Source organism: Oncorhynchus gorbuscha, linkage group LG10, assembly GCF_021184085.1.
Source record: "Oncorhynchus gorbuscha isolate QuinsamMale2020 ecotype Even-year linkage group LG10, OgorEven_v1.0, whole genome shotgun sequence".
Taxonomy (NCBI): domain Eukaryota; kingdom Metazoa; phylum Chordata; class Actinopteri; order Salmoniformes; family Salmonidae; genus Oncorhynchus; species Oncorhynchus gorbuscha.
The window spans coordinates 69,522,574-69,540,080 of NC_060182.1; the positions used below are offsets into that span (position 1 = coordinate 69,522,574).

A 17,507-nucleotide genomic window follows, 5' to 3' on the forward strand; every position below is an offset into this window, starting at 1 on the left:
GGGAAAGTCTTTGACGGGCAAGCGGCTGACAGGGCTGATGCAGTCCTCCTGACACTGCCTGGGCAGGAGGGGCACAGACAGACACCCCTGGAGGGGTCATGACCATGTGGGGAGAGGGGCGTGCTGGGGCAGGAGGCTCTCTTCTGAAGGGTTACAGACAGTACCATGCAGAACTGGGGTTAGGAATACTCACAGAACCACAGAGGAATGGATCATGCCAACCAGGGCGGGCCTTGACCCACTCACTACATGGCATGCATACAGTACAGGCACACACAGTTACAGTAGGGAGACATATAAGCTCAAAGAGTCATAATGGGGTATATACATATATATACATTTCCATCTGCCCTCACTAGGCAGTCAGCAATAAAGACAGCAGGATAACAAATCTCTCTTTTTTATATCTATCTAAATCTATGTCATATTTTTTCTTATACAGTACACCGCATAATCCTGTTCACTGATAGAAATGTAAAACCTGTTATTTTTTGCAGTGATTGGGAATATATTTTTATTTGCCCATAAATCTAAGGTATTATAATTGTTATTATAGAAGATCGGTTAAGTAACTTTGAGGGAAATTCTCCATGCTTCATTACATTCCAAGAGTAGGTATAAGGCCTTGATAGAGAATCTACAATGAATCATTGCATGTTTCATCAAAACATTTTGTTAGTTTAGAATTCATGCTGTGGTTGGATTTTTATTGATTGAAATCATGAAGTCCAATTGAGGTCAACGGCTTATTTTTTCAAAGGAGACCTGGACAAGAAAGCTCTAGTATTTTACATAGATGATCATACACTCTAGAACACCTACCATTTGATTCAATCAATATAGATAGCTATAATGTTTCAAAACCCTATCCCTTATGGAAAATGTCAATAATGTCAATGAGTTTATACATTTGTGATTTCAACCTTATTTAGTATTTTACACGGCATCATGGGGTTTACATATTATTCTGGACCTATTCAAGCAGATACATGCCAAATAAGTGCCACGTCTGATCAGTCGCAGAGATACTTAAGTGACATTCACATGCCTTACAGGCCCCTAATGAAAATAGCCCTGCATCACTACCATCTAATGGAGAGTAAAAACCATGCACAACCTCTGTGGAACATGGTGGCCTTCCCTGCCCTAACAGGAGGTGTGGCAGGAATATTTATTTCATGTCAAATTATTTATTAACCTTCTTTAACCGGTGGAACCCATTGAGACCAGGGCCTCATTTCACCCCGCAAGCAGAGGTGTCCTACAGTATAACGTTTAACAGCCTAAGAAATTCAGTTTTATTCAGTACTAGCCTTTCTGTTGCATGAGTGTCAATGTAAACCATTACCTACATGCTCAGTCATTTATCCATAGTCCAGTCTTTGGGTCAGAGAGATGTGTATGTGCTCATCATGTTGCAAGCCATTGTTATATTTGCCAAACAGTGTGGATGCTTGTTAGGGAAAATGCTCTGGCGGAATGGAGTTCAGGGAGTCTGAGCTGGGGAGTAAAAGTCTCGTGAACAAAGACCCAGCAGGCTGCTTGATCCTCTTCTATCTTCAAACACAAAAGGGAAATGCCCTCGAGCCCCACCACTGAACAGAACAGAAGCATCACTGCTGAAAGGACAAACTCATGATATACACCTGACTGATATATTGCATCCACCCCTGGAACTGGAACATACAGTACATACCACTTCTACCCTCCCAAAGTCCTGAGCTAGAAGAGGGTATCATTCACAGCACAACAACAACTCCCTCGTGTGGTGGGAGGGGGGAGGGGGGGGGGGGGCACATGATCAACTCAGATCAAAGTTTATTGGTTGCATACACAGTTATGCCAGAGACAATATGAAAGACAAATCGAGAGCTAGGCACTATAATGTTCAATCTGCATTGTCAAAATTCAGTTATTGACAGTTCTGTTCAGTGTTCTCTATCTATATAGTGATCTAAATAACACAATTCACGTGAATTTAAAAATAAAAAAAATTGCTTAGAGCGAAGGGTTCGGAACTTTAATGCCAATTATATCAGAATCATCTTTTTTTTCAGATAGAACGTTATAGTCCCAAGTTCTTGAAATACTGAGATAATTATTTCAATAATTGTTTCAATTAGAGTTGCTGCAATACACTGTACTGGTTAATATTTATGATTATCATAAACTGATAACCTCTTGACGGTAGAGATGCTTCATGTATTGAGTCAGTGTTTAAAAATATTGTCGGCACAAACACAATAGTGTACAGAGTGCATTGTATATAAATCGACTCTATAGATTTCCATGATCTAAAAGCACATGTTATGGTATGGGCACATTACTATGCATGTAACATATCCAGGGAAGTTGTGCTTCTAGTTTCTCAAACAGCAAGATGACTATTATCAATGTAAAATACCCATGCACCTGATATCTTGTGGGCACCAAATAATAAAACCTTTGGACCTCTGTCTACATGGTGACCTCTCATTTACAGAATGTGGTAACATTGTAATGACTACAATAGTGTTACATAGGACCGCAGGCAAACATCCACAAATATCCAGAGAGGGCAGCGTCTCATTCTTTATTTTCTTTCAATACAATAAAAATAGTTTAACAAAGACTTAAATTCTCTCGATTTGAGTTATTTACAGTTGGAGATAAAATGACGGGTCAAGTCCATTTCATCTCTTGGCTCTAATTCCGACCCCTGTGCTTCCTTCTAACTCAGGAAGGCTTGCTAAGAGCTCTGGGGTTATTGCTGTGTCTGACACTTTGATGAGGTATACAAGCTATGCACTAGTACATGATTGGTGGTGATGACACTTGTTTCTATACAGCCAGACATCACTGACTTCCATGAAGTGTTGGTTGGAAGTATACTGTATCATGCTGTTTGTTCGAGGACGTCACCAGTGAGAGAAAAACAATGACCATAATAGCAACCAGGTTGTCATTTAATATGACTAACTTAAGACCTTTGGAGGTAACCATGGAAACACAGTAATTGATGGGGAGGTTGTTGTTGATACCAAAATAATTCTCCATTAGAAGTCCTAAAAACTGGATGAACGGGTCCCTGAGGGAATTCAGTGTTAAGAACGTTTATGTGAGTGAGTGTCTAGTCAACATTTAAGACACAAAATATCTGATAGGAAATTATCTGATGCGATTGGTCAAAAGACCAATATGTAGAAGATCTGAATTGGGCTGCCCGTGTAAACGTAGCTATATAGCACTTAAGCAAAATGTCAAAAATAACATTGTTTTACAGCTTAAAGACTCCTTCTGCAATTATAAGCAACTATCCTTGCATTATGCACACATGCCTTGTAAGTGATTCTGGACAAAAACATTTGACAAGTGAGTCAGAGGAAGGAGAAAATATGGAGTAATATGCCCATGAACTTGGTTGGGCACAGTTCAGAATACTGGGATTTGTTAGAGCTGGGATCACGAAACGTGTTATTGTGATGACTAAACCATAGGGATACAATCACATAAGGCAGGCAGGAGACAGTGGCTGACAATGAATGCATCATGACGCAGAGAGAACAATCAACAGCAGTACAAATCATACGCCTGAGTAGAAGTAGGTATTGTAGAAAGACAGAGGTATAAACAAAGCCCGAACAAACAGAATAATAAAATATCCACCTCTCACCAAAATGACACTAACAACCCAAACTGTCAATATCGTGTTCAAAACAAAGGAACATAGCACGATTCTAACTTCAGGGCAAAAGGGATTCAAGAACGCTCTTGATTTGTTTGGCCCGCTCAAGTGACATTAAAAAGAGTAAGAGAATGTCTAAGTAGTCCAGAGGTTTTGTTGTATATGTGACAGAGGAAGTCCAGCACCGCCGCTATGACAGGGGCAGAGGTTAAAGTTCAGGTTGGTTCCAGTGAGGTCACTGGGTCATCATGGCTATCAGAGCTGGTTTCTTGCCTGGGTCGCAGGCTGGCACAGTGATGAAGTTAATGACGTCTCAGTGTCACATTGGATCCCGCCGGCTGGGCATGGTGGCCAAAGCCGTAGAGGACAAAAACACAGGAGAAAAACAATACATTCTCAGGGGGGAAATTGCTTCAAAAAGAGAAAATATCTGAGTTTGGGAGGATTAGGTTATGTGGTCGCTGGCAGGCTGGCATTATAGCGGTTGGACGGATGGCTGTTTGGTGGCTGACTGTCAGACGAATAGGGTCTTTGGGCCCAGTGAAGGGGTGTGTGGAGGCCCAGTTGAGGGTCCTGAACCTCACCCCTCACTGGCTGCAAAGCCCCCTGGGTCCTCATGCCATGGTACTCCTACAAGAGACAAATGGGTCAGATTGTGGAGTCACACACTCCAAAATAGCTGGCATAAAACCAACAGTTTTTATCTTTGTTGAATGCAAATGCAAGGCATGAACTGATGGAATAAGAATACACCTTGTATTTAAATGAGAAAGTACTGTACTATGTTTGAATAGGACCTAGGTGCTTACCTTTCAGCTAGCCATGCCCTGCTTCTGGTATAGCCCTCTGTTATAACCCACATCTATCCTTTGCTTCACGCCACTCCAGTTTCACATTATTATAATCCAGAGGGTGAAGCAGTGGAAGTCTTTCCAAACTGCATGGGTAGTGACATCAACAAGTCGAGGGAAGGGTTTGTGTTGACATTCATTCTTCATCCAGACATTGTCATTTAACTAAATTTCAGATAAATTATTGGATTTTATTTTCTCTGGCAAAACATCCCAAAAAAGAGCATAATTATATCCACATGTTCCAGTGTTTTTTTCATAACATATTTGCCTTTTCCGCTCCAGTGGAAAAGTAATCCAAGAAATTCTTTCCATTTCACATAGGGAGCAAGTCATTTGTCTAGAGACACCTTCAGTTGCATTCAAAGTTAATGTAAAAAACACATTCATAAATTATTAAACAAGGTTCAGTAGATAACAAAATAACACTTCTTGCATTTCTCTCCTGAAATAATCACTTTAAATAAAAACATTTAAAAAGAAGCAGCAGACTTTTGCCAGAGGTTATCCATATTAAAAATAGTCTTTAAACCTAGAAAGTTCTTCTCTATCTGTATCGGTTGGATGTCCCCTTGCCGTTTGACGAGGGCTCTTCAAGCTCATCGTCCTCAAAGCCGTGAAACGTGGACGTGTCGCTCTCCGAGGTGGTGCCAAACAGTTCCTCTGCCCCGGCAAACGGCCTGCTGTCCTCCTTCTCTTCTGGGCGGCCAGCTGGCAACAACAAGATGACAGGATGATGGTAGCACATAACAGCTACAGCACAGCTTAGTCATAGTCATGGTTTTGGATGCTGTGTTGGAGAGCAGGGTACTCACTGGAGCGCCGGCAGACTGAGCAGGGACCCCTCTCCCCAGATTTACCCCTCTGCTTGTTGGAGCCTGGGGTGCACCGGCATGAGTCACAGTAGTTATTGGTAATGGCAGTACTACCTGGACCCTTCTGACCTGCAGAGGATGAACAGAAGGCTGGATCAGCTTGATATGAACAAAATTTAATGAAAACATTTGTGTTTTCAAAGTCCTCAGACAGGGTTGACCTAAACATTATGCGTGTACATTGTTGGTTAAAATGGGGCTTGTGAACTTGCACTGAAGACAGAAATCACATGTTGACAGCCCAGGGGAGGTGGTTAGCCATGAGGCGCAGGTACACCTGATGCACTGTTACACATACAGCTTTCCCTACTTTAGCTAGTTGACTGCAACAAAGCTCACATGAATATGCAAACTGCATACTAGGAATAGCCATGATATTTAAAAACACACATTGGCTCTCTGTGTATTTCTATTTCTGTGGATGGTGAAACCAGAAGAGACATTTTAGAGGCCTTGAATATCAGTTTGCGTGCCTTACGTTTGTGTCGGTCAGAGCGCTGTGCGGAGAGTGACCGGGAGGACTCGGACCCCCTCTCCTCTGCCAGGTGGGAATGGGTGTAGTGGTAACTCAGCCCTGTACGGTGCATGTAACGCTTTCCGCAGACTGGGGGGGGGGCACAAAACACAGACAAAACACTCACTTCTTCCCTTCTTAGAACGAGTCTATCAACACAGAGACATTAAGTATTGCATCTTTGTGCCACTTTCAGAGCTAGACACGCAGGGATTTGGTAAAAATTCAAAAAGACCTTTACATCACAATGTTCCCATCACTGCACTGAAAACATTAGGATCGATTTCAACATTAGGGACACTGGTAGTGTCAGGTAGTATGTTTTCAACATATGAGCATTCATGTCATTTTTTGTTGCACAATGGCTTTATCGCATCTTCAAGTATGCTCAGTAAGGTTGCCAAATAAGGTCATATCTGGTCATATCTAACAAAACATGCTTTGAGAATTTCAACAAGTTGAGTTCTGTAAATAGACTGATAGGATCCAAATGGTGGAGCTTAGCTTATCTGTTGGAGAAAGGTATGAAAATACAGGGAACTGGTTCACACCTCAGTAATACGGAACACAATCAGGAGAAACATAAACCTGATGTGGGAACAAAAGTGTTTCAAGAGTCACACAACATGGACTCATTGTTTAGAGAATGGATATATAGAGTACACACCAAAAAGATCACGGAGAATACTAATCAACTACAAACAAATCCACATTTCCTAAGATACCAGTAAAAGGCAACAAGTCCAGATACCAGACGCCGCTGTGTTTAACTTATGCTTTTGTTGGCATCTCTCTGAAATGGAGAAAACACAAAGCAAAAAAACTAACAAAAAAAGGGCATGAGTATGTCCCACTCAGAAAGTCACCACAACAACAGAAAATCCATAACTCCTGCATAGGTTTTCCACATGCAAATGCCATGCCTACTTGAGACAGTGACAACGCTGTCTCCTCTGTGCTTCTCATCTCTGGTAAGAAGCAAGTGGAAACACACATGGCTCTGATAAAATGTGAGAGTTCTCCAAGGGGGATTTGAATGACTTATCTACATAGTGCTGAAATGTTAGGGTTTCATTTAGTTGGAGTTAGGACCTGATGGCTAGATTGTTGAAATGCTGTCCTGAAGGCACCACAGCACCTAATCTCTTTGTAGAAAGACATCCAGACCAGAGAAATCCATATCCATTTTTCTGATTAAAATATACTGTTTAACTAGCTTGCAGAGACATGGTAGTACAATCAGCTCTCTTCAGGAGAAGGTCTTTAACAAAACCAACCAGTTGAAATGGAGATCAAATGTCTCATGACTGGATGATATCATAATGCTCCTTTTGATAAGATATGGGAGGGTGGTTGATCATTATTTGACTCATTTACTTACTGTCACAGCTATATGGCTTGTCCTGGTCATCCATGTCTGTCCTCCTGCGGCCTGAAATCCGACCCTGTGGGGACAAAACCACCATCACCATGGTGACCAAGGAGACCACAGCGCTAAGCCAGCAGAAGCCATAAAGACTCAGTGATTCAAGGAAAGTGGCAAGCAGAAGTACATGACAACAAAGTGTCATGCAAATGAAAAGGAAACCTACAGTATAACCCCATATCATACTAAACTAGTTACCACCTCATAAAGGCAGACCCAGCACAATCAGGAGTGTTTCCACAGGCAAACACTAATACCTGTGAGATCAAACTGGCATTTTCCTGCAAGCCAACAACTGCATATGCTAGGATATATTTCTACCCATTAGTTGAAACTATGATTTGTTAATTTTTTTGGTGGAAAGATACACATGAGAGAATAGAAAGGGGGGAGGTGATTTGTATAACAATTTACATTTTTGTAAAAAAAAAAAAAAAATGTAAGTGAAATTTCACTTGCAAAGAAAGCAGCCAACAGATAAGCAAATTTCTACAGGTGCATTCAACTGGCTGGCAGGGTAATAGGTTAGATGGTAGTTCATAGCTACAGGTTGTCTGGTTTCCATGGTCATCAATGTCATAGTAACAGTATGTATGAAGGAAATGTTTCTCAGGACAGGTATTTTTTTAAAGCTTATGACTGGATTGTGATGGGAAAAAAAATACTAATCTATAATGTAATTCTTTCAGTATAAATACAATAGTACTTAGCCATGGTACCAAGATGATTTGATGCATGATAATGAATTGATTCAGCTCATTCTCTAGCACTGAGTGGTATTCAGAAAACAGGAAGTCCTCACAGCACAGATGTCCGGATAATGAATGCAAATATAGTACCAGTGAGGGACTGAATCCATTCATTAATTATTAACTAGGACAGTCATGTGCATTAGCAGTAGTTCACTACAGTACAGTATGTCACTGAGGATCACCTACCCTGCTTTTTCCTCTGTGTCTTTTTTTGGGGGTGTCCACGTCATAGTCCTCATCGTCATGGTAAGCATCTTCAGCTGCGTCAGCCTCCAAGACCCTCTGTGGAGAAAAAGGAATAGAGAGATCTCCCCCTTGTCTAGAGGTCAAAGACACTGCCTGAGGAAGTATAAAATAAGGTAATAAAATGTGTCCAGGATAGATGGCTGTAATAAAATATGATAAGGCTATAAACCTCTTATACTTGCTATTTGCATATTTGAGCACGTTATGACAGTGTGCCCTTATAAGGGCTGACCCCATTTAGCGACTGGTCGATGGGCTGTTGGTCGCCCGAGATTAATTTAGTGGATGTGATACTGCAATTGTATATGGTTATATTACTGTGCTTTCGGAAAGCATTCAGACCCTTGACTTTTTCCACATTTTGTTACATTACAGCCTTATTCTAAAATGTATTGTTTTCCTCACACACACACACACACACACACACACACACACACACACACACACACACACACACACACACACACACACACACACACACACACACACACACACACACACACACACACACACACACACAATACCCCATAATGAGAAAGCAAAATCTATTTTTTTTTTTAGAAATGTTGGAAAATGTATTAAAAATTCAAAACTGAAACACATAACTATTCAGACCCTTTACTTGTTGAAGCACCTTTGCCAGGTGGTGGCATAGTGGCATAGTACAGCCAGTCGGGCACATGAATCCGGCCCGCAAAACATTTTTAAAAAATTTAAAAATTTGCCTCCAACTTGTGGTATCCAATTGGTAGTTACAGTCATCGCTGCAACTCTCGTACGGACTCATGACAGGCAAACGTCGAGAGACACAACCTAGCCAAGCCACACAGCTTCTTGACACAATGCCCGCTTAACCCGGAAGCCAGCCACACCAATGTGTCGGAGGAAACGCTGTACATCTGGCGTCCGACCCGCCACAGGAGGCACTAGAGCGAGATGGGACAAGGAAATCTCAGCCTGCCAAACCCTCTAACCCAGACAAAGCCTCATGGGTCTCCCAGTCACGGCCAGCTGTGACACAGCCTGGAATCGAACTCAGGTCTGTAGTGACGCCTAAAGCACTGCGATGCAGTGTCTTACACCGCTGTGCCTCTAAGGGGGCCCCCTCAAATTGATTTGAACAAACAATTGGTCCCCTAGAAAATGTAACCCGCCGTTGAATTTGAAAATCCCAATGTGGCCCTCGTTGGGCAAACTTTTTGGCACCCTGGCCAAGAGTGTTCTTGGGTATGACGCTACAAGCTTGGCACACAAGTATGTAAACCACCACTTCCCTTCGCATTATTGGCCAACGTGCAATCCTTGGAAAACAAACTGGATGTTCTACGATTAAGACTATCCTACCAACGGGACATTAAACATATATTGTGTTTCACAGAGACTTGGCTGAACAATGACACGGATAATATAGAGCTGGCTGGCTTCTCCGTGTTTCAGCAGAACAGAGCAGCTACTCTGGTAAGACAAGGGGCAGGGGTGTGTGTATTTTTTATAATATTAAAGAAGTCTTGAAGTATTGCTTGACAGAGGTAAAATACCTCATGATAAGCTGTAGACCAAACTATCTACATTATTCGTAGCTGTCTATTTAACACCACAAAAAGATGTTGGCACTGTTCCAGACCACTGTGTGATCATGCTCTCCGTAGCCGATATGAGCATACAGTCACTACAAATTACCTAGACTAACCTGTACCCCCACATATTGACTCGGTACTGGTACCCCCAGTATATAGCCTCATTATTGTTATGTAAATGTATTTTTTATTGAGTTTATTTAGTAAATATTTTAATCAACTCTATTTCTTGAATTGCCTTGTTGGTTAAGGGCTTGTAAGTAAGCATTTCCAGGTAAGGAAATTGTATTCGGCGCATGTGACAAATAACATTTGATTTGTATTTGGAGAGTTCATTCCATTCTTCTCTGCAGATCCTCTCAAGCACTATCAGGTTGGATAGGGAGCATCACTGCACAGTATTTTCGGAGATGTTTGATCTGGTTCAAGTCCTAGCTGGGCCACCATGCTTCACCGTAGGGATGGTGCAAGGTTTCCTCCAGACATAGTGCTTGGCCTTCAGGCAAAAGAGTAAAATATTGAACTCCGACCAGAGAATCTTGTTTCTCATGGTCAGAGTCCTTTAGGTGCCTTTTGGCAAACTCATTATAGGGTCTTAATTTTAAAAATCTATTTTAGAATAAGGCTGTAATGTAACAAAATGTGGAAAAGAGAAAGGGGTCTGAATACTTACCAAATAAATACATTTTAACATGCGCTTTCTACCATGTTGGTTATGTCAGCGCGCCATAGAATTGGCATCTTTCCCTATGTTGCTATGTGCAAAATAGCTAAATTAACCAGCATATTTGGATTGAGAACAATGCCTTAAACCCTATTCGGTCTAGATGAGTTTTACTTGGGATGGTCAGGTAATGTAAATATTTGAGATGCACGATATAAAAACTACGGTGAGCATATCGGAATCGGCAGATATTAGGTAAAAATGCCAACATCGGCCCGGCCCGATGTCTAGTTTAACGCCCGATGTGCAAAACCGATGTCAAACTTGACGTGCATACCTATATAAAACGCAGGTATAGGATGTAATGATGCCACAGAAAATACAGCGCTACACAGAACTAAAGCAGAAAAATACTCAATCGCACACTTCCAACAATTAAAAACAAGTTCAAGTCGAACAGTCATTTGAAAGAGTAATTCATTTCAGCGAGACAACTCAAAGGCGAAATCCATTAAAACCAACATAATGGAATTCATTGCCCTTGACAATCAACCGTTCTCTGTCGTGGATGATGTTGGCTTTCGCCGACTGGTCGAGCACTGATACACACTACCGTGTAGGCTCTATTCTTTCAGATGTTGCCCTACCGGAGTTACACAGTATTTTTGAAATTCACATCCATGAGCTACTTGCTATGGGCGTCACTGCTATTTGCTTCATGACAGACATTTGAACCAGCGATGTCAGCCCCATGAGCATGCAGAGTCTGACAGGACAGTGGATCGACGAGGATTTCATACTGAGGAAAAACGTATTGCATTCTCAAGAATGTGCTGGTTCTCATACCGCTGCTGCCATTTCAATGGCATTTGAAAGCATGTTTGAAACATGAACACTCCTAGCGCCATTCAAACAACTGACTAGAGAAATACGCTCATCAACTGAGTCTGCAGCAGAGATGACACCCTCTGTCATGGCATTGAAACGCCTGCTCAAGAAAAATGCCGACAGACCGTGGGGTTAAAGCTTAAAGTACTCAAGGCTGTGAACAAACGAGTCGGTGGCATTCTCTCCAAGCCTCTTTACTGTGTTGCCACCATGCTAGATGCTAAGTACAAGGACCGCTAGTTCGATGCAGACAAGAAAACAGGGTTTATGTGAAATGTTACAGATACAGCTGGACAAGATGGAAACGGACACAGTGACAGTGCGCAATGGGGAAGAGAGGCCACGGACAGACAGAGCTGAAACTTTACTGCTTGACATGTATGATGAATTCCTGGTTGAGAATGAAACGACTGAACAAATGAACAACAGCACAGCAAGTAAGTGAAATAAATAGGTTTTGATTATGTTTGAATTGTAATGGGGACACGTAAATGCCAACTAAATAACTTTCTGGTAAGTGTGGCGTGTAACCTATAAACAGACTAAACTCTTCTCTTATCGTTGGCTTCTGTGAGGAAAAGAAGCATGGGGGCACGCTGAAACTAATCGTCGGATTACTTTAGATTTCTAGAAAGTGTTTTACTCAATTATTTAGATCAGTGGTGAGCTCACCCGTGATGTGATTATTTATAAATAGTAATAGCTATTAGCTAATTCATATTGTAGTTTGTCGGCTGAGAGTTACACAAATATGACCGCTTGTGTTGCGTCAATCTTTCCTCATTTAGCACTAGGACAAATGTAGCCTAAATGATTGTGTTACGCTATAGATACAATGTTCAGATATTCACAGAAGTATCCAAAAATAAACTGCTTACATTCTGGACATAACTTTGTAAGCAGTGTGTTTTGGTAAATAGTTTCTGGGGGAAAAAAAGTGGCCAGCTCAAATGCTGATTGTTGAGTCATTTGAAACTGGCCGTTCTAAATAAACATTCTAATCACACGGGTGTGATCGTACGCTTCAGGGACCACTGTAGAATGATCACACCCGTATGATGGTACGTGTGAAAGGGTTAAGGGGAACATTTAAATGTCTTGGAATAGCCTAGTCAAAGCCCAGACCTCAATCCAATTGAGAATATGTGGTATGACTTAAAGATTGCTGAACACCAGCGAAACCCGTCCAACTTGAAGGAGCAGGAGAAGTTTTGCCTTGAAGAATGGGAAAAAAAACCCAGTGGCTAGATGTGCCAAGCTTAGAGAGACATACCCCAAGAGACTTGCAGTTGTAATCGCTGCAAAAGGTGGCTCTACAAAGTATTGACTTTTTTTTTTTTGGGGGGGATAGTTATGCACGCTCAAAAGTGTTCTGTTTTTGTATTATTTCTTGTTTGCTTCACAAGAAAAACATATTTTGCATCTTCAAAGTGGTAGACATGTTGTGTAAATCAAATGACAAAATAGAAAAGAATTATACAGGCAACAAAATAGAAAAAATGCCAAGGGGGTGAATACTTTCGCAAACTACTATCTACAGAAATAAGATAAATAGGCAGCAGAAGCAGGATCTGAGTGTTTGTTTAGCACCAAGCCTCATGCAACAGCAGAATTTTGGATAAAGCAATAGCAAAGATTTAAAAACACCCAAATCTGTGAAAAGTTGTATTAAAGGCTATACCATTTGTTCATGTTGGAACAGACTATTATTACTTAATGTATTTAGTGTCGTTTACACTGTTCCAAACCGGCATAACAATATTGTAATCTAACACTACCGGTTTGTCTGTTTGTTACCTTTATTTAACTAGGCAAGTCAGTTAAGAACAAATTCTTATTCTTACTGCCTTGTTCAGGGGCAGAACAGATTTTTACCTTGTCAGCGCGGGGATTCAATCTTGCAACCTTTCTGTTACTAGTCCAACGCTCTAACCATTAGGCTACCTGTCATCCCTAAAATAAATTTGTATTTATATAATATGCATGCAGCTCTTACTCCTATACCCTCCTTTTTCTTGATTTCCTTATTGTTATTACAATTATGATGATCATTATAATAATAAATCATGTTGTTATGAGAGCGCATCCTGTTTAGTCTTAATACCGTAACTTACTTACATGCTAACCAAACCGCCTGCGTGCGCCTTGGCGCGCATATTGATTTTGTTCCCCCACACCAGACACGATCAGGACACACAGGCTGCTTTTGCAACAGCTAATGGGGATCGTAATAAAATACCAAACTATGAACTAATTATAATGGGGACAGTTCGAAAAGCATTAAACATTTGTCAATTTAGCTAGCTAGCTTGCTGTTGCTAGCTAATTTGTCCTGGGATATAGACATTGGGTTGTTATTTTACCTGAAATGCACAAGGTCCTCAACTCTGACAATTCCACAGATATAACAGTAAACTGAATTAGGTTCTGCTCCTTCAGGCTTCTTCTTATTATTATTATTTTGGACTTAATATGGCAGTTGACAACCAACATTACAGCAATACTACAACTTAAGTTCATCTTTCAAATTACCCACGTGGATATATGCTTCTAAAAACCAATGAGGAGATGGGAGGCACCGGATTTGCACCGCGTTGAGTGTCACAAATAGAACCGACTTCTAGTTTAGCGCCTAGCCACGCAGACAGTCGCTGACGCCCGCGAGCAATGTGGGTGCAATGATTGAATAACATGTATATTCAAACTTATTTTGCAATGCTCACAGACTCTGGTACATTTATTTACTGTTGCTTACGGTTTAAATGGTCAGAATAAAGTATAATATTGTAATTTAACAGCAACTGTTTGGCACAGAATACTCACACAACGTTCGCTCCTATACACTCCTTTTTCTTGATATGCAGTAGTTCCCACAACTAAGTCAAATGTCTTCCACACATCTGACTTCCCTTTCTCCTCCTGAGCAACCAGTAAACATTCAGTTTTCGACTTTCTTTTAGACGTCCTCCACATCCATTTATCAGTCGACATTACTGTATTCGGAGTTAGTTATAACCACATTTTAAAAATATGATTATGATAGGCTATAGGTCAGGCCATATTGGACACATGCATGCAATGCTTACATGTTTCACGTAAAGAAAACAAGGATTGAGGGAATGTTTCTCCTAAAGAAATTTGAGATTTCAGTAAAATAACTTTTCAGTCAGAAACATGAAAAACTAAATGGCTGGAATTATGTTGCAGCTTTGCAATAAACACTGCTGTGGTGCCTTTTCGCTGCAGTAGGGAGGAGATACAATTTTTTTTAATACAGTGTGACCATCAGGCTCTTTGGAGTAATTTGTGTGTCTTAACTATGTAATCAAACAGTGTGGCTAAGTAGACAAGCTCAGTGCATATGTAGATGATTTATTCAAACATACAGGGTATGTCTGTCTAAATATAGAAAAATAAGTTCAAACATTTCAACCAATGGATTGGTTGAAAGAACAGGACGACTCTCGGTTGACCAAGATTTTTTTTTGTTGGGGACAGCCCTAGCCCTTATACACTGTTCCAGGGAGTTCTGTTATGCTCAGAAGCTATTGGGTTAAAACTTCATTATAACCCACCTGGATCTCTAGGAGACTCTCCTCGTCCTTTGAGTTGTTCCTCTGGTCTAAGCCCTCCCCTCTGAGAAGAGCCTCTAGCGTGGTGCCCTGTGTGGGAATCACATCCTTGCCTGTGAGTCCTCCATCTGGATAAAGAGGAATAATCACACAAATAAATCAAATAAACCCGAGAGCCGCCCGTCACATCAAAGTACAGTCGTGGCCAAAAGTTGAGAATGACACAAATATTAATTTTCACAAAGTCTGCTGCCTCAGTCTGGATGATGGCAATTTGCATATACTCCAGAATGTTATAGAGTGATCAGATGAATTGCAATTAATTGTAAAGTCCCTCTTTGCCACGCAAATGAACCGAATCCCCCCCAAAAAAATTCCACTGCATTTCAGCCCTGCCACAAAAGGACCAGCTGACATCATGTCAGCGATTCTCTCGTTAACACAGGTGTGAGTGTTGACGAGAACAAGGCTGGAGATGACTCGGTCATGCTGATTGAGTTCAAATAACAGACTGTAAGCTTCAAATGGGAGGTTGGTGCTTGGAATCATTGTGCTCCTCTGTCAACTATGGTTACTTGCAAGGAAACGCATGCCATCATCATTTGTTTGCACAAAAAGGGCTTCACAGGCAAGGATATTGCTGCCAGTAAGATTGCACGTAAATCAACCATTTATCGGATCATCAAGAACTTCAAGGAGAGCGGTTCAATTGTTGTGAATAAGGCTTCGGGGCACCCAAGAAGGTCCAGCAAGCACCAGCAAGTCCAGCAAGCACCAGCAAGTTGATTCAGATGTGCGATCAGGGCACCACCAGTACAGAGCTTGCTCAGGAATGGCAGCAGGCAGATGTGAGTGCATCTGCACGCACAGTGAGGCCAAGACTTTGAGGATGGCCTGGTGTCAAGAAGGGCAGCAGAGAAGCCACTTCTCTCCAGGAAAAACATCAGGGACAGACTGATATTCTGCAAAAGGTACAGGGATTGGACTGCTGAGGACTGGGGTAAAGTCATTTTCTCTGATGAATCCCCTTTCCGATTGTTTGGGGCATACGGAAAAAAGCTTGTCCTGAGAAGACAAGGTGAACGCTACCATCAGTCCTGTGTCATGCCAACAGTAAAGCATCCTGAGACCATTCATCTGTGGGGTAGATTTTCAGCCAAGGGAGTGGGCTCACTCAGAATTTTGCCTAAGAACACAGCCATGAATAAAGAAAGGCACCAACACATCCTTCGAGAGCAACTCCTCCCAACCATACAGGAACAGTTTGGTGACGAACAATGCCTTTTCCAGCATGATGGAGCACCTTGCCATAAGGCAAAAGTGATAACTTGGTGGCTCGGGGAACATTTTTGGTCCATGGCCAGGAAACTCTCCAGACCTTAATCCCATTTGAGAACTTGTGGTCAATCCTCAAGAGGCGGGTGGACAAACAAAAACCCACAAATTCTGACAAACTTCAAGCATTGATTATGTAAGAATGGGCTGCCATCAGTCAGGATGTGGCACAGAAGTTAATTGACAGCATGCAATTATTAGGGTCAACACTGCAAATATTGACTCTTTGCATCAACTTCATGTAAATGTCAAAAGCCTTTGACACTTATTAAATGCTTGTAATTATACTTCAGTATTCCATAGTAACATGTGACAAAAATATCTAGACACTGAAGCAGCAAACTCTGTGGAAATTAATATTTGTGTTGTTCTCAAAACTTTTGGCCATGACTGTAATAGCAACTCTAAAGACACCGACAGGCAGCACCGCATTTAGTCTTTCCCAGGAACATACAAATTGCTTGATTTTTGAACGCATCACTATAAACAGCATATCCCTTCATTAAGGAGGTGAGATACTCTCTCTGTGTAGCTTATGTGTCTATTCAGGTGACGAAAGATGGCTTAATGCAATGTGTACTGACGTGATTCAAAGGTAGGCTAATGTGGGCTTAATATTTGGAGCATGCAAACAGGGACGGCCTGCCCTTCTTTTTTTACACTCAATGCTAATGCAAAGCTGTAACTGTCAATATAGGTACATTTGTTATTAGGGTGAACTGTCCCTTTAATGTAAATGTTCCATAGAGTTCTCTTCTTGTATTGTGATAGAGGTCAAAACAGAGTGTGGATGAGAGGAGAAAAAAAGACTAACATTGGCTGGGAATCAGTCTAGCCTGGAGATCACTCAGACTTTCTTCATTGAAGGGTATTTCATTCAGCAGTAGTCTCATGATGTTAAGAGGGCATACTTCAAAGCCTCAACTTAAGCTTTTTAATCATACCTTCAGACACTCATGTCACCATGTGAAATCACCTAGCAGTCTCACTCCCTGAGCTGAATGCTAACATGCAGCAGTTGATGAGTGGTGAAGATCTAAGTAGGTATAAGAGGGAGGCAGGCAGGGGTATGCACTAACTACCATATGCTAGCAACTCTCAGGGCTCATCCACACCGAAGCCCCTAACCATTGTGTCTGCACA

The 17,507-nt window shown here is 41.4% G+C and overlaps 2 protein-coding genes across 9 annotated transcripts in view; one reads left to right on the top strand and one right to left on the bottom strand.

The window, feature by feature from the left end:
- Positions 1–2,633, top strand: part of LOC124046440 (regulator of G-protein signaling 6-like) — a 59,142-nt gene extending 56,509 nt beyond the window's left edge. For 4 of the 5 annotated variants that reach the window (XM_046366800.1, XM_046366804.1, XM_046366801.1 and 1 more), the window contains one exon: positions 2–2,633. In XM_046366800.1, the coding sequence (XP_046222756.1) occupies positions 2–52 (51 nt within the window). In that variant the 3' untranslated portion in view covers positions 53–2,633. The remainder of the gene's footprint in view (position 1) is intronic. The other variant, XM_046366802.1, reaches the window with a different exon arrangement.
- The window catches only part of LOC124046441 (zinc finger protein DPF3-like), a 38,020-nt gene continuing 23,060 nt past the window's right edge, over positions 2,548–17,507 (bottom strand). For 2 of the 4 annotated variants that reach the window (XM_046366806.1, XM_046366808.1), the window contains exons 4-10: positions 15,033–15,157; positions 14,281–14,376; positions 8,269–8,364; positions 7,286–7,349; positions 5,869–5,994; positions 5,331–5,459; positions 2,548–5,226 (exon numbers count right to left, since the gene is read on the bottom strand). In XM_046366806.1, the coding sequence (XP_046222762.1) occupies positions 5,063–5,226; positions 5,331–5,459; positions 5,869–5,994; positions 7,286–7,349; positions 8,269–8,364; positions 14,281–14,376; positions 15,033–15,157 (800 nt within the window). In that variant the 3' untranslated portion in view covers positions 2,548–5,062. The remainder of the gene's footprint in view (positions 5,227–5,330; positions 5,460–5,868; positions 5,995–7,285; positions 7,350–8,268; positions 8,365–14,280; positions 14,377–15,032; positions 15,158–17,507) is intronic. The other 2 variants (XR_006841015.1, XM_046366807.1) reach the window with 2 other exon arrangements.